Source organism: Pogoniulus pusillus, chromosome 40 (assembly GCF_015220805.1).
Source record: "Pogoniulus pusillus isolate bPogPus1 chromosome 40, bPogPus1.pri, whole genome shotgun sequence".
NCBI classification, from domain to species: Eukaryota; Metazoa; Chordata; class Aves; order Piciformes; family Lybiidae; genus Pogoniulus; species Pogoniulus pusillus.
Window position 1 is genome coordinate 2316297 of NC_087303.1, and position 20821 is coordinate 2337117.

At 58.4% G+C, this 20821-nt stretch overlaps 1 protein-coding gene and 5 non-coding genes across 6 annotated transcripts; all 6 read right to left on the bottom strand.

Moving 5' to 3' along the window:
* Positions 1–1124: 1124 nt before the first annotated feature.
* Positions 1125–12481, bottom strand: CWC25 (CWC25 spliceosome associated protein homolog). The gene is made up of 10 exons (XM_064174537.1): positions 12391–12481; positions 11873–12045; positions 10739–10975; positions 8855–8924; positions 7496–7623; positions 7208–7277; positions 6209–6390; positions 5230–5316; positions 3643–3804; positions 1125–2550 (listed from the first exon to the last, which is right to left on the bottom strand). The coding sequence occupies exons 1-10, from the start codon at positions 12406–12408 to the stop codon at positions 2436–2438; spliced, it is 1242 nt and encodes a 413-aa protein (XP_064030607.1). The 5' UTR covers positions 12409–12481; the 3' UTR covers positions 1125–2435.
* A 1911-nt stretch (positions 12482–14392) lies between these two features.
* On the bottom strand, positions 14393–14464 carry TRNAC-GCA (transfer RNA cysteine (anticodon GCA)). Its single transcript has one exon. It is a non-coding gene; the product is annotated as a tRNA-Cys (tRNA).
* A 384-nt stretch (positions 14465–14848) lies between these two features.
* TRNAC-GCA (transfer RNA cysteine (anticodon GCA)) lies at positions 14849–14920 on the bottom strand. The gene has a single exon. It is a non-coding gene; the product is annotated as a tRNA-Cys (tRNA).
* A 376-nt stretch (positions 14921–15296) lies between these two features.
* On the bottom strand, positions 15297–15368 carry TRNAC-GCA (transfer RNA cysteine (anticodon GCA)). Its single transcript has one exon. It is a non-coding gene; the product is annotated as a tRNA-Cys (tRNA).
* A 442-nt stretch (positions 15369–15810) lies between these two features.
* On the bottom strand, positions 15811–15882 carry TRNAC-GCA (transfer RNA cysteine (anticodon GCA)). The gene has a single exon. It is a non-coding gene; the product is annotated as a tRNA-Cys (tRNA).
* Positions 15883–16645: 763 nt separating this feature from the next.
* TRNAC-GCA (transfer RNA cysteine (anticodon GCA)) lies at positions 16646–16717 on the bottom strand. The gene has a single exon. It is a non-coding gene; the product is annotated as a tRNA-Cys (tRNA).
* Between the last annotated feature and the right edge of the window lie 4104 nt (positions 16718–20821).

A 20821-nucleotide genomic window follows, 5' to 3' on the forward strand; every position in this document is an offset into this window, starting at 1 on the left:
TCGGAGCCGGCCAATGAGCAGCGAGGCGCCTGGAATTATGAATGGGCTGCTGCACACGGCACCGAGCGCCGCGCTACGGGCGCCGGAGCTAACGGAGCCAACGGAGCCCTCCCCTCGGGGCGCTCCCGCTGGGCACGGCGGCGCCGGGGTCCCGTCCTGCCGCCCCGAACGGGCCAAGCGCTTGGCTAAACTCACAGAGGGGCGGCTGCGGCATGGTAAAGCCCAACCTCAGGCCCTCCAAACCCTGCCCTGTGCCAAGGAGGGTCATAGAAGCCCAAAACCCAGCAGGCTGGCAGAGAGATCCAAGCTCAGCCTGGCACCCAGCCTGGCATCCAGCCCTGCCCAACCAACCACACCATGGCACTCAGTGCCCCAGCCAGCCTTGGCCTCAACACCTCCAGCCATGGGCACTCCACCACCTCCCTGGGCAGCCCATTCCAGTGCCAATCACTCTCTCTGCCAACAACTTCCTCCTCACATCCAGCCTGAGCCTGCCCTGCCACAGCTTCAGCCTGGGGCCCCTTCTTCTGGCCCTGGGGGCCTGGCAGCAGAGCCCAACCCCACCTGGCTACAGCCTCCCTGCAGGCAGCTGCAGGCAGCAATCAGCTCTGCCCTGAGCCTCCTCTGCTGCAGGCTGCACCCCCCCAGCTCCCTCAGCCTCTCCTCACAGGGCTGTGCTCCAGGCCCCTCCCCAGCCTTGCTGCCCTGCTCTGGGCACCTGCCAGCACCTCAGCAGCTCTCTGCAATGGAGGAGCCCAGAGCTGGGCACAGCACTGCAGGGGTGGCCTGAGCAGTGCTGAGCACAGGGGCACAAGAACCTCCCTGCTCCTGCTGCCCACACTGCTCCTCAGCCAGCCCAGGCTGCCATTGGCTCTGCTGCCCACCTGGGCACTGCTGCCTCCTCTGCAGCTCCTCTCTCACAGCACCCCCAGGGCCCTCTCTGCCTGCCTGCTCTCAGCCACTCTGGCTCCAGCCTGCAGTGCTGCTTGGGGTTGTTGTGGCCAAAGTGCAGAACTCTGCCCTTGGCCTTGTTCAATCTCATCACCTCATAGGTCCCCCCTGCCCACTTGCCCACCCCCCACACCCCTCCTACCCCCTCTAAAGCCAAGAAAGCCATTCAGAAATGAGAGTAAAAGTGTCTTTTCTCCAATAAAAAAGCTCTGTGTCTCTGTACAAATACACATTACTTACATTACAAAATCCCAGAGAAGCATCTGCTGTACCAGCTACACTCTGCTCATTTCCTTCCCCCCCTCCCCCCCCTGACAGCAGCTCCCTTTGGGTCAAACTACTTCAAATCTGTGAGCAACCAAATCATGGCTACAGGAGTTTTAGTTCTCTTGTCTTAACATCACCCTCCAAAGCCACAGCTCAAGTGGTGCCAGCATTCAACAGGATTTGGTGTTGCTTGTGTAGCTTTTTATCCTATTTCCATGCTATTAACCCACAGGTTGAGTTGGTTCTGCTCTGAATTTGAGGGCTGAACAAAGCCAGGGATTAAATTCTGCCACATAAAGAGCTCAGACAAAAGAAAGAGTTAAATGCTGTCACCTGAGGAGCTTAAACAACCTACTCAGTGCAGCAATCAGCAACCACTTGGCATTACCTGGGTAAGAACACACAAAAATGATACTCCTCAAGGTGGGGAGAGAGAGAAGGATGTCAAAAATCAACAGGTTTTGGTGTTGCTTGTTTGGGTTTTATCCCAATCCATCAATTTAAGCCACATGTGAGTGGGTTCTGCTCTGAATTTAAGGGCTGAACAAAGCCAGGGATTAAATTCTGCCCCATAAAGAGCTCAGACAAAAGAAAGAGTTAAATGTTGTTACCTGAGGAGCTCAACCTACCTCAGTGCAGCAACCACCTGGCATTACCTGGGTAAGAACACACAAAAATGATACTCCTCAAGGTGGGGAGAGAGAGAAGGATGTCAAAAATCAACAGGATTTGGTGTTGCTTGTTTGGGTTTTATCCCAATCCAGGAATTTAACTCACAAGTGAGTGGGTTCTGCTCTGAATCTGAGGGGTGAACAAAGCCAGGGATTAAATTCTGCCCCATAAAGAGCTCAGACAATCTGCCCTGTGCAGCAAGCAGCTACCAGCTGGCATAACCTGGGTAACACCACACAAATAATGATGCTCCCAATCTTGAAGGTGAAGAAAGAAGGAAAAAGGCCTGGCAAGATGTTAAAAAAGGGGATACAAAGGCCTGAGGAGTTCTCCAGCAAAGCTTTGCTCACACTCAGCAACTGTTCCCCAAGTGCCAGGAGCATCCAAGAAGGTTGAAGTGAGCTGAAATCCAGCAGCTGCGTAGGAGGGAGGGTTGAGTGCTCCTGAGGAGAGAGAGCAGGGCCTGTGGCTGGAGGTTTCTCACCTTTGGGAATAAGAATCCATTGGAAAAACAAACAAACCAAACTTCTGCCACACTCAGAAGTTCATCTCTGCATAAAGTTCTTCTCCAGGGCAGCAGGAGTCCTCTGCAGGGAGTGGATGTTGCGCTTCACTCGGTCCTCAAGGCTGGAAGAGGAGGCACTCTCCAGCTTCAGCCGACTGCAAGAGAGAGGAAGGCATCAGAGAGCCCCAGAACCAAAACAGGCTGGCAGAGAGCTCCAAGCTCCCCCAGCCCAGCCTGGCACCCAGCCCTGCCCAACCAACCACACCATGGCACTCAGTGCCCCAGCCAGGCTTGGCCTCAACACCTCCAGCCATGGGCACTGCACCACCTCCCTGGGCAGCCCATTCCAGTGCCAATCACTCTCTCTGCCAGCAACTTCCTCCTCACATCCAGCCTGAGCCTGCCCTGCCACAGCTTCAGCCTGGGGCCCCTTCTTCTGGCCCTGGGGGCCTGGCAGCAGAGCCCAACCCCACCTGGCTACAGCCTCCCTGCAGGCAGCTGCAGGCAGCAATCAGCTCTGCCCTGAGCCTCCTCTGCTGCAGGCTGCACCCCCCCAGCTCCCTCAGCCTCTCCTCACAGGGCTCTGCTCCAGGCCCCTCCCCAGCCTTGCTGCCCTGCTCTGGGCACCTGCCAGCACCTCAGCAGCTCTCTGCAATGGAGGAGCCCAGAGCTGGACACAGCACTGCAGGGGTGGCCTGAGCAGTGCTGAGCACAGGGGCACAAGAACCTCCCTGCTCCTGCTGCCCACACTGCTCCTCAGCCAGCCCAGGATGCCACTGGCTCTGCTGCCCACCTGGGCACTGCTGCCTCCTCTGCAGCTCCTCTCTCACAGCACCCCCAGGGCCCTCTCTGCCTGCCTGCTCTCAGCCACTCTGGCCCCAGCCTGCAGTGCTGCTTGGGGTTGCTGTGGCCACAGTGCAGAACCTGCCCTTGGCCTTCTTCAGCCTCCTCCCCTTGGCCTCTGCCCACCCATGCAGCCTGCCCAGGTCCCTCTGCAGGGCTCTGCTCCCCTCCAGCAGCTCCACACCAAACAAATCAGCAGAATCTTTTCCCACCACTTCTGCATTCACCATTCCTCATATTCTCCACCCAAACACAGGAAGCAGGAAGTTATTCCCTATTCCAAGCAGGGAAGGGACATCCCACAGGTCACTTTGGTCATCTCCTCCTGCCCTGAGGGGAACCTGCTCAGAGGCTTTGGCCTGTGTTTGCCCTGAACAAAAAAGCAGACCACAAAATACACTCACTTGAAGAACTTCCCATCTCTGGTGTCCAGTTTCTGCAGCTCCTTCTCCATCTCCTCCTCCTTTTGATGCTTTCTGAGGTTGTTTGCTCTCTCCTCTTCCCTCCACTTGGCATTTTCCATCATCTCCTGACGTTTCCTCTCCAGTTCCTCTGGGGAGATCTTTCTGTTTGGGTAGAAAACATCCCTGCTGTGGGGCAACAGCACTGCTGCTCCCCTCAGGAAGCAGAGAATGGCTTAGGCTGGAAGGGACCTCAAAGCTCAGCCAGTTCCAACCTCCCTGGGCCATAGGCAGGGACTGCCACTAGAACAGGTTGCTCAGGATCTCATCCAACCTGGTCTTGAGCATCTCCAGGGAGGTTGTGGAGCACAGAAGCACAGAATGTGATCAAAGATCACATTCTGTGCTTCTGTGCTCCACAACCTCCCTGGGCAACCTGTGCCAGGGTCTCATCACCCTCAACCTGTGCCAGTCTCTCACCACCCTCAACCTGTGCCTGTCTCTCACCACCCTCAACCTGTGCCTGTCTCTCACCACCCTCAACCTGTGCCAGTCTCTCACCACCCTCACTGCCAAGAACCCTTTTCCTAACATCCACTTTCAATCTCCCCTCTGCCACTTCAAACCCATTCCTCCTCCTCCTCCTCTCATCACCAGACCTTGTCAATAGTCCCTCCCCAGTCCTCCTGGAGTCTCCTTCAGATCCTGCAAGGCCACTCCAAGGGCTCCTGGAAGCCTTCTCCAGGCTGCAGAGCCCCAACTCTCTCAGCCTGTGCTCAGAGCAGAGCTGCTGCAGCCCTCTCAGCATCTTGGTGGCCTCCTCTGCACTGGCTCCAACACTTCCATGTCCTGCTTGTGCTGGGGGCTGCAGAACTGGCCCCAGGACTGCAGGTGGGGTCTGAGGAGAGCAGAGCCAAGGGGCAGAATCCCCTCCCTTGCCCTGCTGCCCACACTGCTCTGGCTGCAGCCCAGCACAGGGTTGTGTCTGGGCTGCACTCACACTGCAGGCTCCTGTGGAGCTTTGCATCACCCCAGACCCCCAGGGACTGCTCTCAGCCATTCCCCACCCAGCCTGGAGTTGTGCTTGGGCTTGCACCCACCCTTGGTGCTTTTCCATCCCTCACCAGGAGTGCCCAGCCCCAGGTGAAGGCTTCCTAACATGGTTTGAATTTGGCAGCTCATCAGCAAAGCTCCAAGCACACATCCAAACCTTCTGCTTCACCACAGCCCTACCAAAAGGGGCTTCTCCCTCTGGCTTCAACTGACTGCTGAGATGCTGCTGCCAAGGTGCCACATTAAACAGAAAGCTGCTAATTAACAGCCCTAGGGGACACTAATTACACCTTGCCCAGTGCCAGGAGACACACACAGAGACCCAGCAGCCACGAGAACAGCTTTGGGAAGCAGCCCAAGCTGTCAGCTAAGAGCAAACTGAGCACTTCAGGAACTTGCTGCCCAACTTTCTGCACACTGAACCCAATCTGCTCCAGCTAACAGAATCCAATTGGGTCCTCAGGTTGTACCCAGATGTTTCCCACTCCTCCCCAGGGCAGCTTCCATCCTAAAGCAGAGGGAGAAGTCCTTACTCACCTGGTGTAGCCTGTGGTGTGCTGCCGGCGATAGCTCCTCCTGGGGGAAGGGCTTCTGGCTCTGCCCTTCTCCTCCCTACTGCTGTGCCTGGAACCCAGCAAGGCTCTTTCAGCAGAGGGGAACTCAAACTCACACAAATGTTTAGGCTAGGAAAGATACTTTAAAGATCATCAAGGCCAACCCTTAACCCATCACTGCCAGGGCACCACCAGACCATGGCCCTCTGTAACAGCTCCGGGCATGGGGACTCCACCACTGCCCCTGGGCAGCCTGGGCCAGGCCTTGGCAAACCTTCTGGGGAAGAAATTGCTCCTTGAGTCCAACCTAAACCTCTCCTGCTGCAGCTGGAGGCCATTTCCTCTCACCAGCCTCCTGCTGCACAACTTCCTCAGCTCCAAACCATTCCCCCTTGGGCTCTCTGCAGCCTTCCTGCAGGCTCCCTTCAGGCACTGGCAGCAGCTCTCAGCTGCCCCTGGAGCCTTCTCCTCCCCAGCTCCCTCAGCCTGTGCTCACAGCAGAGCTGCTCCAGCCTTTGCCTCATCTTTGTGGCCTCCTTTGGCCTCACTCCAGCAATTCTGTGTCCTCCTCCTGCTGTGACAGCAGAGCTGGAAGCAGGACTAGAGGTGAGGTCTGAGCAGAGCAGAGCCCAGGGGCACAATCCCCTCTCCTACCCTCTGCCCACACTCCTCTGGCTGCAGCCAGCACACAGCTGCCTGCTGGGCTGCAGGAGGGCACTGCTGGCTCCTGGGGAGCTGCTCAGCACCCAACACCCCCAAAGGCCCTTTCCTGAGGGCTGTTCTTAAGCCACTCTGCACCCAGCACAGATTTGTGCCAGGCCTTGGCCTGACCCAGCTGCAGGACCCTGCACTCAGACTTGTCAAACCTCACACAGCTGCCACTGCCTCACTTCTCAAAGTCCTTCCAGATGCCATCCCTGCCCTCACCAGCAGCCCTGGCCTTTGCATCATCCACAACTCACTGTTTGCTGTGCCTGGAAGGAGATCTTGACCCCCTGCATCCAGACTGTTCTGAGCTCTTCTTGCTGGAATGTCTCTGAGGAGAACGGGACTGGGACTGGCTCCTGGACCTGGAGCGCTGCCGGTGCCTGTGGTTGGCAGCTGGAGAGCTCCTGGACCTGTGGCTCTGCTCAGAGTCTCTGACCTGCAATTCAAAATAAAAGGTTCTTTTAGCCCTTGTAGGAGGCACAAGAAGCAAGAGGAGGTCACAGAGGCGACCTCAGATGAGGTTTAGTGCAGGGAGAAGTGCATCTGAGGTTTGCGTTTGCTGCTCTCACTTCCCAGCCTCTTCGGACCAGCTTAGCTGGCTCCAAATGGAACATGAACTTTAGTGCCTTGGGCTGAAGGAACCTTTAAAGCCACCTGGGGAAAGCCCTCTGCAGCCAGCAGGGACAGCCCCAACCAGAGCAGGCTGCCCAGAGCCCCACACAGCCTTACCTGGAATGGTGCCAGGGATGGGTGACTTGAGCCAAGCCCTCCCCACCCTCAGGGGCAAACATTTCTGCCTTCTCTACCCTCTCAACTTCCCTCTCTGTGTCCAAACCATCCCCCCTTGACCTGTCCCAACAGGCCCTGCTCAAAACTCTGTCCCCAGCTTTTTGAGACCCCCCCCTTGAAGCACCAAAAGGCCACCAGAAGGTCTCTTTGGAGCCTCCTCTTCTCCAGGCTGACCAACACCAACTCTCCCAGCCTGGCGTCACAGCAGAGCCCTTCCAGCCCTGCCAGCATTGCTGTGACCTCTTCAGGTCCTGCTCCAACAGCTCTGTGCTGAGGACTCCAGAGCTGCCTCCCCAGCACTACAGGAAGAGTCTCAGAGCACAGCAGAAGGGCAGAATCCCCTCCCTGCCCCTCCTCATTATCCTCTTTCAAGCCAGTGCAGAAGTCTTTTAACTGCCAGAGCTCTTCCTCTCTAGCTCAGGCCACCTCCTGCTCACAGAGCTGCATGAAACACTCCTGCTTACTTGTAAGCCATATCCTGGGACTTTGGAAGGAGCAGATTTCCAAGAGGAACTGTTCTCCCTCTTCTGAGTCCTACAAAGAAAGCAGAAGAAGGCTTTAAAAGCAGAGGCTATAAAACAACATCACCAAAGCTCAGCTTCAAAACGAATTCAACGCTGCAAGAAGCCCAACGAAGGAAGATTGAGGCCAATTAACAGCATGAAAGATAAAACTCAGAGAGAGAGAGAGCAGGAAAACCAAAGTCAGCAGGAAAAGTGAGGCTTTGACAGCCAAAACCCCCCAAAACTTACTTATTTTTGCCTCTTTCCTCCTCACTGCTGTCACTGCCACTGCTGGAGCTGCGCCGCCGATGCTTTTTGTGCTTCTTCTTCTTCTCCTTCTTCTTCTTCTTCTCCTTCTTCTCTAAACTGTTTTGCAGCTAGAAAATGAAGAGAGGACTTCAGCAGCAAGCACCAGCTGGGCAGGTGTCAGTGGCACAAGGCAAAACTGAAGCATTTCACAAGGTTCTGTCAGTCTGGGGTGTGGAGTGAAGCTCTGCAAGCACTCTGCAGAGGTCAATCGATCCTTGGCCACAAGAGGAAAAGACTCCAAAGACACCAAGAGGAAAAAAACCAAGTGGGAAATGACACTGAAATGGAGAGGGAGAGGAATGGACTCCTGCTGAGAGTGTGACACTGAACCTTTCTGTTCTGTCAGGAGAATCCTGGGATGGCTCAGGGTGGGAGGGAGCTCAGAGCTGAGCTGCTCCAACCTCAGACCTGCCCCGCAGGAAGCAGCTCCTTAGCATCCCATCATAGCTCTGCAGATGAAGTTCTGAATGGCTCAGGCTGGAAGGGAGCTCAGAGCTGAGCTGCTCCAACGTCCCCACCACAGCTAGGGACAGCTCTCAGCAAGGCTGAACTGCCCAAGGCCTCCTCCCGCCTGGTCCTCAACACCCCCAGGCAGGAGGCAGCCACAGCCTCCCTGGGCAGCCTGGGCCAGGCTCTCACCACCCTCACACTCAACAGCTCCTTCCTCAGCTCCACTCTCAGCCTGCTCTGCCTCAGCTCCAAACCATTCCCCCTTGGGCTGGCTCCAGACCCCCTCAGCAGAAGTCTCTCTGCAGCCTCCCTGCAGGCTCCCTTCAGGCCCTGGCAGCAGCTCTCAGCTGCCCCTGGAGCCTTCTCCTCCCCAGCTCCCTCAGCCTGTGCTCACAGCAGAGCTGCTCCAGCCCTGGGCTCAGCTTTGTGGCCTCCTCTGGCCTCACTCCAGCAGCTCTGTGCCCTCCTCCTGCTGTGACAGCAGAGCTGGAGGCAGCATTGGAGGTGAGCTCTGAGCAGAGCAGAGCCCAGGGGCACAATCCCCTCTCCTGCCCTCTGCCCACACTCCTCTGGCTGCAGCCAGCACACAGCTGCCTGCTGGGCTGCAGGAGGGCACTGCTGGCTCCTGGGGAGCTGCTCAGCACCCAACACCCCCAAGGCTCTTCCTTGAGGGTTGCTCTCAACCCAGCCTGGATTAGCTCTGAAGAGTTAGGAAACTTTCCCTCTTATCCTAAACAAAAAGCAATTAACAACAATTAAGCTGTGATGAACCTAAGCCAAATTAAGCTCTGAGCCTTTCCTTGATCCTCTTTGCTTTGAGTGCTCCAAACAGCACTGAGAAACACCTACCAGAGCTTTGATCTTCTTCATTTTAACAGGGTTGTTGAGAACTTCTCTCCTCTTCTCCTCCTCCTTCTTTCTGAAACAGGGAAAAGCAAAAAGAGGAAATTTGGGGGTTTAAAGCAACTGAAATGAACATTTCCCTGCAAGGCAGCAACCAAAAGTGAGCTCTGGAAACACAAAAGCAGGAACAGAGGCAAATTCATGGGTTCATAGAGTGGGTTGGAAGAAGCCCTTCAGGATTAGGCAGTGCCAATCTGCTGCCATGGGTAGGGGCAGCTCTCAGGGCCTCATCCAGCCTGGTCCTGGAACACTTCCAGGGAGGTTGTGGAGCACAGAAGCACAGAATGGGATCAAAGATCCCATTCTGTGCTTCTGTGCTCCACAACCTCCCTGGGTAAACCTGGGCCAGTGTCTCCCCACACCCTCACTGCCAACAGTTCCTTCCTCATCTTCCCTCTGACTCTGCCCTCCTCAAGTTCAATCCATCCCCTCTCATCCTGGCACTCCCAACCCTTGTCCAAAGTCCCTCCCCAGCTCTCCTGCAGCCCCTTCAGGTACTGAAAGGCTGCTCTGAGATCTCCCTGGAGCCTCCTCCAGGCTGAACAGCCTCAGCCCCCCCAGCCCATCCCCATAGCAGAGGTTCTCCACCTCTCTGATCCTCTTCATGGCCTCCTCTGGATCCACTCCAGCAGCTCCATGCCCAGCCTGTGCTGGGGGGCACCAGAACTGGATGCAGAGCTGCAGAGGAGGTCTCAGGGGAGCAGAGCAGAGAGGCAGAATCAGTTCCCTTGCCCTGCTGGGGATGCAGCCCAGGGCACAGCTTCAAGCTCACAGTTGGATGTATTCCCAGTTCACATCTGCAGTTTTATGCAGCCAGCAGAACAGATCCAATTAAGGAGGGTTCTGCCCTTTTCTTCTCCACCTAAAGAGCCCAACTGGTGAACAGAGCCAACATCTAGGAGCCACCTAAGCAGCTGCTGACTTCTCTGCAGCCAGGACTGCCACTTGGAGCCCAAACCAGACAGATTCAGCTTTGAGGAGCAGCCACAACAGCAACCTTCACCAAGAGAACTAAACCAGGTCTTAGCAAGCTGCTAATAGAATCATCATAGAGCCAAGCAGGCTGGCAGAGAGCTCCAAGCTCCCCCAGCCCAGCCTGGCACCCAGCCCTGCCCAACCAACCACACCATGGCACTCAGTGCCCCAGCCAGCCTTGGCCTCAACACCTCCAGCCATGGGCACTGCACCACCTCCCTGGGCAGCCCATTCCAGTGCCAATCACTCTCTCTGCCAGGAACTTCCTCCTCACATCCAGCCTGAGCCTGCCCTGCCACAGCTTCAGCCTGGGGCCCCTTCTTCTGGCCCTGGGGGCCTGGCAGCAGAGCCCAACCCCACCTGGCTACAGCCTCCCTGCAGGCAGCTGCAGGCAGCAATCAGCTCTGCCCTGAGCCTCCTCTGCTGCAGGCTGCACCCCCCCAGCTCCCTCAGCCTCTCCTCACAGGGCTGTGCTCCAGGCCCCTCCCCAGCCTTGCTGCCCTGCTCTGGGCACCTGCCAGCACCTCAGCAGCTCTCTGCAATGGAGGAGCCCAGAGCTGGACACAGCACTGCAGGGGTGGCCTGAGCAGTGCTGAGCACAGGGGCACAAGAACCTCCCTGCTCCTGCTGCCCACACTGCTCCTCAGCCAGCCCAGGCTGCCATTGGCTCTGCTGCCCACCTGGGCACTGCTGCCTCCTCTGCAGCTGCTCTCTCACAGCACCCCCAGGGCCCTCTCTGCCTGCCTGCTCTCAGCCACTCTGGCCCCAGCCTGCAGTGCTGCTTGGGGTTGCTATGGCCCAAGTGCAGTGATTCTCTGCCTCATCTCCCCCCCATTCCAGCTCCCCACTCTGTACCTTATCATGAAGAGTGGATCCTCCCGGATCTTGTTGGCCATATCCAGGACAGAATTGGCACCTGACTTGGCAAAGATGGAGCCTGGCAGAAGTCCTGTCTCACTGGAGCAGCCTGCATCCTTCTCTTCTATCTTCTCAAAGATGAATTTGTCCACAGGGCGACCCATCAGGTACTCCTCTCTGTTCACCATGCCCCCAGGACCCTGGTACATCCACTCCAGCTTCTCTTCTCTCTTCCTGTTGCAAACAAGACTCTCTCAGTGTTCTTCTCAGGGGCTCTGAAGTTACATTTGAAAGGCACTAAAAGGTCACAGATGGATGGAATGGGTTGGATGGGACCTTCAGGATCAGCCAGTGCCAACCTTGCAGGCACTGTCAGGGACACACTTCACCAGAACAGGTTGCTGAGGGTCTCACCCAGCCTGCAGCTCCAGGGAGGGAGCATCCACAACCTTCCTGGGCTGAAAGCCACAGCTCAGGGCACTCACAGCCAGCTCAGGGCCCCCAAGACCACAGCTCAGGGCACTCACAGCCAGCTCAGGGCCCCCAAGACCACAGCTCAGGGCACTCACAGCCAGCTCAGGGCCCCCAAGACCACAGCTCAGGGTACTCACAGCCAGCTCAGGGTCCCCATGGCCACAGTTCAGGACCCTCACAGCCAGCTCAGGGCCCCCAAGACCACAGCTCAGGGCACTCACAGCCACAGTTCAGGGCAGCCACAGCTCAGGGCACTCACAGCCAGCTCAGGGCCCCCAAGACCACAGCTCAGGGTACTCACAGCCAGCTCAGGGTCCCCATGGCCACAGTTCAGGGTACTCACAGCCAGCTCAGGGCCCTCACAGCCACAGTTCAGGGCAGCCACAGCTCAGGACCCTCACAGCCAGCTCAGGGCCCCATGACCACGGCTCAGGACCCTCACAGCCAGCTCAGGCCCCCACAGCCACAGCCCAGAACTTGCTGTAAGAAGCAGCAGTGTTTTCCCCCAGAGCCACCACACCAAGGTGTCCCCGAGGGGCAGCAGGAGCAGCAGCAGCACCTGCTCGGGCAGGCCCTGCAGGCAGAGCAGGGCTGAGTGGCCGCAGGCAGGGCAGGGCAGGGCCGAGAGGCCGCGGCAGGCCGGGCGGCGGCGCTCACCGGACGGTGCCCATGTCCTCGGCGTATCGCTGCATCTCCTCCCGCGCCCGCTCCTCCTGCAGCTCCCTCTGCAGCTCCTCGATCTTCCTCCGCTCGGCCTCATGCTTCTGCTCGGCCTTCCACACCTTCTCCACATTGCGGAGGGTCTGCGGGTGCCAGCTCTTCTTCAGGTTCTGCGGGAGCGAGGCCAGCGGACCGGGAGCGTTAACGGAGCGCCCACAGGCATCCCGCCCGGGGCCCCGCAGGCCTCCCTCCTCCCGCTGCGCACGGGCAAGGGCCCGCTCCACGCCGCCTTCCCGCCCGTGGGCCGAAACCCGGTAGGGAGGCGCTGCCGTTCCTGCCGCACCGGTAACCGGGGGGACCCTCCTGCCCTCGGCGCGGCACAGCCGCAGGCCCGGGCGAACCCGCGCGGCCCGGGGCGCCGCTGCTCACCGACCGACAAGCTCCGACCGCTACCCGCAGCCGCGGCGCTGCCCTTCAGCCCCTCCTGACCCACCCCGGGCCCGAATCCCCCTCACCAGGTCGCCCCCACCCATGGCGGCGCTCGGAGCGGAGCTGGCCCCGCCGCTACCGGGCCCGGATGTGCGTCATCAGGGCGCGCCCGCGTCACTTCCGCTGCGAGCGCGGCTCAGAGGCGTCACTTCCGGCGCATGGCCGACAGGCGCTGAGGCGGCGGCCGCGGGAGGCGGCGGAGCGGAGCGGGGCAGGGCAGGGCAGGGCTCGGCCGCTGCTTGCCGGAGCTGTTCGGTAGGGAAAAAGAGAAGGCTGAAAGCCTCTCCAGGTGCGTGGAGCAACTGCGGCTCTCCCGGGCCCTGCCGCTGCGCTGCCCCAAACGCAGCAGGTCCCCGCAGGACGCGGCCTGGCGGCGCCGTGAGCGCTCCGCAGGTCGCTGAGTTCCTGCCCCGCGTCGGTAGCGATGCCCCGAGGGGCGCGGCTCGGGCTCAGGAGCCCCTGTGCGAGAGCGGAGCAGAGCTCTCAGCCGCATCTGGCTGCAACCATTGGGGTGTGTGAAAAGAGGCCAAGGGCAGGTTCTGCACTTTGGCCACAGCAACCCCAAGCAGCACTGCAGGCTGGGGCCAGAGTGGCTGAGAGCAGGCAGGCAGAGAAGGCCCTGGGGGTGCTGGGAGAGAGGAGCTGCAGAGGAGGCAGCAGTGCCCAGGTGGGCAGCAGAGCCAATGGCATCCTGGGCTGGCTGAGGAGCAGTGTGGGCAGCAGGAGCAGGGAGGTTCTTGTGCCCCTGTGCTCAGCACTGCTCAGGCCACCCCTGCAGTGCTGTGTCCAGCTCTGGGCTCCTCCATTGCAGAGAGCTGCTGAGGTGCTGGCAGGTGCCCAGAGCAGGGCAGCAAGGCTGGGGAGGGGCCTGGAGCACAGCCCTGTGAGGAGAGGCTGAGGGAGCTGGGGGGGTGCAGCCTGCAGCAGAGGAGGCTCAGGGCAGAGCTGATTGCTGCCTGCAGCTGCCTGCAGGGAGGCTGTAGCCAGGTGGGGTTGGGCTCTGCTGCCAGGCCCCCAGGGCCAGAAGAAGGGGACCCAGGCTGAAGCTGGGTGCCAGGTTGGAGCTCTCTTCCAGCCTGCTTCTTGGTTCTAGGAGTCTATGAAAATGGGGATCTCCATCAGCTGAACCCCCTGTGCTGCTTGGGGCCACCCTGGCTTAGGGAAAAAAACCCACAAGCTCCCAATTCCCCCCCCCCCCCGGAGCGAGTTCAGCCTTTGGGGCTGGAGTGGTTTTCAGGTGCTTATTTAACCTAAACTCCTCCTTGTCCAACCACTTCGTTTGCATTTCGCTCGGGAATTAAGGTCTGGGCACTGAACGAGGCTGCTGCAGGCGACTCCCAAAGCAGCTGTTCCAAGTGAGGCTTAGGAACTGGATCAGGACATTCCCCCGGGCAGGGCGTTCAAAGGCTGTTCCACGCCGAGCACGCGTGGAATGTCTGCTCCTCGGCCCGACCGGCTGCGGTTACAACGCCCCGAGGGATTCCCTTAGCCTACTGCCATGGCCCCGGGCGGGGTTAGAACCGCGGACCTGCCGCTTGCCAGCCCAGCGCCTTGCCCCTGAGCCACCTCTTCCCGCCCAGCAGCCGCCCCCTCCCCCCCCGCCCGCCCAGCCCCGCGGCGGAGGCACAGCTCAGGGGCAGAGCGTTCGCCTGCGGGGCTGGAGGTTGACAGTTCGAGCCCCGGGGCGCACGATGACGCTTTCCCTTGGCAGCAAAGCAGCCACGAACTGGTTTCTCCGGCAGCTGCCCCTCAGAAGCCATTCCAGCAGCCAGCCTCACTCCGCTCTTCTTCCTGCCTCAATTAGTGGCAATTAACTCCGAGCAGGTCAAACGAGACCCAGCAGCACCTCTGTGGAGTTCAGTTGGTGTTGTCTGGGGCAGAGAAAGGAAGATGGCCCAAAAAAAAAAGGGTCTCATTTTCATGCTTGGCAAAGGGTCGAGGAGGGATGGCCAAGATCTCAGAGGGGTGAGAAAGCCTCTCTGTGAAGAGACTGTGGAAGAGGAAGGGTGAGGAAAAGGAGCTAAAAAGAGGGGGCACCTGGAGTTGAACCAGGGACCTCTTGATCTGCAGTCAAATGCTCTACCACTGAGCTATACCCCCCACAGCACCACCTGCACAACAACACCTTCAAAACACCTTTTTGGGGGGGATTATGGCCACAGCTTGCAGTCCTTCCCTTGATGCCTCTCTCTGCACTCTCATCTGCCTGGAAAAGGCTCTTCTGGGGCTACAGGGTGAGAACTTAGGACAAACTAAAGCAGGACCACACAGAACCAAGCTCAGAGACAGGGGCAGCCACTCAGGGCTTAACCCTGCACACCTCCTGCTCTTCTCTTGCACTTAGAGCTTCAGCTGCTTCAGGAATGGACCTCACAAAACAACTTCACTCTGCCACACAGGCTCTCAGCACCCAGGCACAGCTCTCCACCTGCCTCCCATCACCAAGGCCCTGGCAAAAAAGAAGGGAGGAGAAGAAAGAAAAGAAGGGGGCACCTGGAGTTGAACCAGGGACCTCTTGATCTGCAGTCAAATGCTCTACCACTGAGCTATACCCCCCACAGCACCACCTGCACAACAACACCTTCAAAACACCTTTTTGGGGGGGATTATGGCCACAGTTTGGAGTCCTTCCCTTCATACCTCTCTCTGAACCCTCATCTGCCTGGAAAAGGCTCTTCTGGGGCTACAGGGTGAGAACTTAGGACAAACCAAAGCATTACTGCTCAGAGACAGCTGGAGCCACGAAGAACTTACTCTTCCTGCACACCTCCTGCCCTTCCCTTGCACTTAGAGCTTCAGCTGCTTCAGGAATGGACCTCACAAACCAACTTCACTCTGCCACACAGGCTCTCAGCACCCAGGCACAGCTCTCCACCTGCTTCCCATCACACACTCCTTGGCAAAAAAGAAGGGAGGAGAAGAAAAGAAAAGAAGGGGGCACCTGGAGTTGAACCAGGGACCTCTTGATCTGCAGTCAAATGCTCTACCACTGAGCTATACCCCCTTGTGCCTGGCCCTGCCAGCTCCCCAGCCAAGAACCTCCTCACCAAACCACCTGACAGATCTGAACCTGAACCTTTCTGTGCCCCACAAATCCAACCCTGCTGCAGCAGCTGCCAGGCTGAGAGGTGACAGCAGCAGGGATGTTGATTGCAGCACTGCACTGCAGCTACAGCCACTGCCTGTGCTCTGCCCTTCCCAGCTGACCTTGGCCCAGTTCCTCTCCAGTCAACATCTGTTTCCTCTCCCAGTTGCAATCTCTTCTCCTGGAGCAGATTAGGAGGTGACACAGCAACTGCCTCGCAGTCTCTTGAGTTCTCCCCCAAGCTTCCCAGCTCTGCCTGGGGCTTGAAAAGGAATCGTTAGGAGAGGAAGCTAAGCTGACCTCAGCAGTTAGCCTCCAGGGAGGAAACAGCCCCAAATCACCCCAAAAAGAGGGGCTGCTGAGGGGGCACCCGGAGTTGAACCGGGGACCTCTTGATCTGCAGTCAAATGCTCTACCACTGAGCTATACCCCCACAGGCATGCACCTGCCCAGCAGGAAGCTGCTCTGCAACTGGCCCAGCACAGCTCTGCAAATGAAGCTCTCAATGACTCAGGCTGGAAGGGAGCTCACAGCTCAGCTGCTCCAACCTCCTGCCACAGACAGGGACAGCTCTCAGCAAGGCTCAGCTCCTCAAGGCCTCCTCCAGCCTGGTCCTCAACACCCCCAGGCAGGAGGCAGCCACAGCCTCCCTGGGCAGCCTGGGCCAGGCTCTCACCACCCTCACACTCAACAGCTCCTTCCTCAGCTCCACTCTCTCCCTGCTCTGCCTCAGCTCCAAACCATTCCCCCTTGGGCTGGCTCCAGACCCCCTCAGCAGAAGTCTCTCTGCAGCCTCCCTGCAGGCTCCCTCCAGGCACTGGCAGCAGCTCTGAGGTGTCCCTGGAGCCTTCTCCTCCCCAGCTCCCTCAGCCTGTGCTCACAGCAGAGCTGCTCCAGCCCTGGGCTCATCCTTGTGGCCTCCTCTGGCCTCCCTCCAGCAGCTCTGTGCCCTCTTTCTGCTGGGGACACCAGAGCTGGATGCAGCACAAAGGGACTTGAAATACTCAACTCTCACCCCACAAACGCCCCCCCAGACCCTCCTCTTCTCTTGAGGGGGGGGAGGAATCTGCTGCTCTCCCTCTGGCCAGCAGCCACTCGCAGAGGCTGCAGACAGCCTGGGGGGAAAGCATTGAATCCACTTGCTCCAAATCCACTTTGTTTTTATCCTGATGGGAAAAAAAAGGCAGGAAAAGGGGAGGGGGCACCCGGATTTGAACCGGGGACCTCTTGATCTGCAGTCAAATGCTCTACCCCTGAGCTATACCCCCGCTGAGCAGCACTGCTCGGGCTGGCTCCTTGTGTGCAGGCAGGAGCTGGCCCTGCTGCATTCCACTGCTCGCTGGCCCTGCAGAGCTGCCTCTCATGCCACAGCCTTCACCTCTCCTTCAAACTCCTCCTCCAAGGTCTCTCACCACGCTCCCAGCCAGGCTCCTGGGACCAAGGGAATGAATTCCCAGCTTGCTTGCTCTGAAACGTCTCTTCACAGAGCTACTGAAGGGTTTGGGTGGGCAAAGCCCTTTCAGATCATCCACTCCAACCATTCTCTGACTCTGCCAAGGCTGAGGCTAAACCAGAGACTCACAGACCCAGAGACTCTCAGACCTAGAGACCCACAGCATCACAGGCCCAGAGCATCACAGACCCAGAGACTCACAGACCCAGAGCATCACAGACCCAGAGCATCACAGACCCAGAGCATCACAGACCCAGAGCATCACAGACCCAGAGCATCACAGACCCAGAGCATCACAGACCCAGAGCATCACAGACCCAGAGACTCACAGACCCAGAGACTCACAGACCCAGAGACTCACAGACCCAGAGACCCACAGCATCACAGGCCCAGAGCATCACAGACCCAGAGACTCACAGACCCAGAGACCCACAGCATCACAGACCCACAGCATCACAGATCCTGGAGATTCATGTGATCAAAGATCACATTGGGTGCTTCTGTGCTCCACAACCTCCCTGGAGCTGTTCAGGACCAGCTTGGATGAGGCCCCTGAGCAATCTGTTCTAGTGGGAGCTGTCCCTGCCTATGGCAAGGGGCCTGGAACTGGCTGATCCTTGAGGTCCCTTCCAACCTAAGCCATTCTATGTCCAACCTAAACCTCCCTTGGTGCAACCTGAGGCCATTTCCCCTCATCCTGTTGTTTCTAGGTGGAAAAGATCAAACCCCACTTGGCTCCAGACTCCTTTCAGGGAGCTGTAGTGAGCAATGAGGTCTCCCCTCAGCCACTACCAGACTGACCCCCTCCTCACCCTCAGCTGCTCCTCTTCCTCAGCCCTGTTCTCCAGATCCTTCCCCAGCTTGGTTGCCCTTCTCTAGACCTGCTCCAAACCACCACTGCAGGTCCTGGACCTGCTCCAGAAATAAGAGGACATCAAAACACCACTGCAGGCCTTGGGCTCCACCTTTGTTTGATCTTGGGGTGTTCCCTGCCCAGCCCAGCAGCCTGGAGAGCTGCCACCACAGCTCCCTCAGCCACTGCCTGCTCCCCAAGGGGAGGGCATCCAAAACAAAGCCACCCAAAAAGGTTCCACTCAACTCCCCTGCCAGGCCCTGCCACGCAAAAGGCCTTCACAGATCCAAAGTGCAGCAGTTCTGCCCAACAGGTGAAGGGAGAATATATCCATAGAATGCTAGAACCAAGCAGGCTGGCAGAGAGCTCCAAGCTCCCCCAGCCCAGCCTGGCACCCAGCCCTGCCCAACCAACCACACCATGGCACTCAGTGCCCCAGCCAGGCTTGGCTTCAACACCTCCAGCCATGGGCACTGCACCACCTCCCTGGGCAGCCCACACTGCTCCTGAGCCAGCCCAGGATGCCAGTGGCTCTGCTGCCCACCTGGGCACTGCTGCCTCCTCTGCAGCTCCTCTCTCACAGCACCCCCAGGGCCCTCTCTGCCTGCCTGCTCTCAGCCACTCTGGCCCCAGCCTGCAGTGCTGCTTGGGGTTGTTGTGGCCAAAGTGCAGAACCTGCCCTTGACCTTCTTCAGTCTCCTCCCCTTGGCCTCTGCCCACCCATGCAGCCTGCCCAGGTCCCTCTGCAGGGCTCTGCTCCCCTCCAACAGCTCCCACACTGCTCCCAGCTTGGTGTCAGCTGCACACTCACTGCTGCTGGACTCAATGCCCTGCTCCAGAGCATCAATGAAGACACTGCCCAGGCCTGTGCCCAGCACTGCTCCCTGGGGCACAGCACTGCTGCCAGCTGCCTGTGGCACCATTCACCACCACTCTCTGTGCCCAGCCCTGCAGCCAGTTCTTGACCCATACCAGAGTGAACCTGTCCCAGCCACCAGCTGCCAGCTGTGCCAGGAGCTGCTTGTGGCAGAAGGTGTCAAAGGCTTTGCTGCAGTGCAGGTAGACTCCATCCACAGCCTGCCCCATGCTCACCAGGCAGGAACCTGACCAGAAGAGCAGCTCAGGTTGGTCAGGCAGGACTTGATCAGATCTTTATTTCTAGTGGTGGTTCCTTACTCATGAGCAGGTCTCTACCTCTCTCCTCAGGTCTGAGGAACACCTCCAGGCACCAGAATGATGCTCACCAAAGACACCAACCTGAGGCAGAGGTTTGTGAGGTGACAGCCAGGACATCTCTTGCCTCTTCTGGAGTGCTCCAGGGCTGTTGGGGAAGAAGCCACAACCACTGCCTGCTCCCCTGGGGCAGCCTGAGGAGAGGAGAGTGGCTCTCAGTCCATGTAGGTCCTGTTGCACTTCCCCTTCCCAGCTGCTGCCAGCACACAGCTCCTGATCATCCCTTGGGAACGTCCAAGAAAGAGTTTTGAGGCCAAAATACATTGCAGAGATGTTTAAAACCCAACAGTTCACAAACCACTGCAAGCCTTTGGTGCTGGAAAACCTCAAGAGGCTTTGGTGCTTTCACTGTCCTCCTTCCTCCACTCTTAACCTGAGCTGGAAGCATCAGGAGCAGGAACGTCCAAGGCAGGGACACAACAAAGGCTGAGCCTCCAAGCAGGGGGCACAACAAAGGCCCAATCCCCAAGAGAAAGAAGGATGAATCTCCAAGGAAGGGAGAAATGAAGGATGGCTCTCCAAGAAGAGGGAAAAATGAAGGCTGAATCCCCAAGATGAAGGACAAGTGAAGGATGTTGTGGGAATGGCTTCCTGCCAGGGCAGATGGATGCCAGTTCCACCACTCCAGGAGGCTTCCTGGGGCAGGAGCTGCAGCCAGCCCCAGCAGCAGCTCTCCACTACCCACCCCAGGAGCTGTCTGGCAGCTGCAGGTCACCAGATCCACAACTTCCACACACAGCCAGGCACAAGGTAACCTCCCTGCCCCTCACTCAGGAGGGCCAGAAGAGGACCTGACCTGTGGTTCACATCCAGGACCACCACCTTCACACGGCACAGCTCTGGGTGGGCCACACCTTCCACCCTCACCCCTTCAGACTTCCCCCACACTTCTGCTTGCCAGGAGCCACTCCCCAGTGACCTCTGGGCCTGTTTCAGCCCTGCTGGAGGGTGCAGCAGCACAGCCTTCAGCCACCACCTCCGCCAGCAGCAGTGGGGCTGATGTATCCTGGCAGGTCTTCAGCAAGGCCTGACAAAATGCTCTCCAGGTCCTTCCTTTCCACACAACAAACCCAAGAGCTGATGGCACAGGTCAGATCCAGGCCACATTTTCCTTCCCCCCCCCCCCCCCCCCCCCAAACCACATCTCCAAGCACTTCAATTAGAATCATAGAACCAGGCAGGGTTGGGAGGGACCACAAGGAGCAGCCAGTCCCAACCTCCCCTGCCATGCCCAGGGACACCTCACACTAGAGCAGGCTGCCCACAGCCTCAGCCAGCCTGGCCTGAAACACCTCCAGGGAGGAGGCTTCCACCACCTCCCTGGGCAACCCCTGCCAGGCTCTCACCACCTTCATGCTGAACAACTTCTTCCTAACATCCAGCCTGACTCTCCCCCACCTCCAGCTTTGTTCCATCCCCCCCAGTCCTATCACTCCCTGACAGCCTCAAGAGTCCCTCTCCAGCTTTCTTGGAGCCTCCTTAAGGTACTGAAAGGCCACAGGAAGGTCTCCTGGGAGCCTTCTCCTCTCCAGACTGAGAGAATTGTCCAATCTGGAAGATTCCAGACCTGTAATCCCCAGAGTGCTTGGATGAAAGCTTCTTAGAGAAGGCCTCAGAGGTACCTCCCAGTTTGCACATCAGACTTGGATCAGTTCCCTCAGCACTGCTCAGACTGAAGCCGTTCAGCCCCCTCCAGACCTTTGCCAGGACGCAGAGGAACCTGACACAGGCTCACCACTGGATGTTCAAATCCTATTTTCCTAACAGGCAATCCCACAAAAAGGCTTTCCAGAACCAAGTCCTTGAGTGGGCAGGTGGCTGTGGGCAGAGGAA

Bases quoted from the DNA above. Each gene is read 5' to 3' on its own strand.
- CWC25 (XM_064174537.1), bottom strand. The intron at 8,925-10,738 runs GTACAGAGTGGG...TCCCTGTTTCAG, and splicing joins GATCCACTCTTCATGATAAG to AAAGAAGGAGGAGGAGAAGA. The intron at 7,624-8,854 runs GTAGGTGTTTCT...TTCATTTTCTAG, and splicing joins TGAAGAAGATCAAAGCTCTG to CTGCAAAACAGTTTAGAGAA.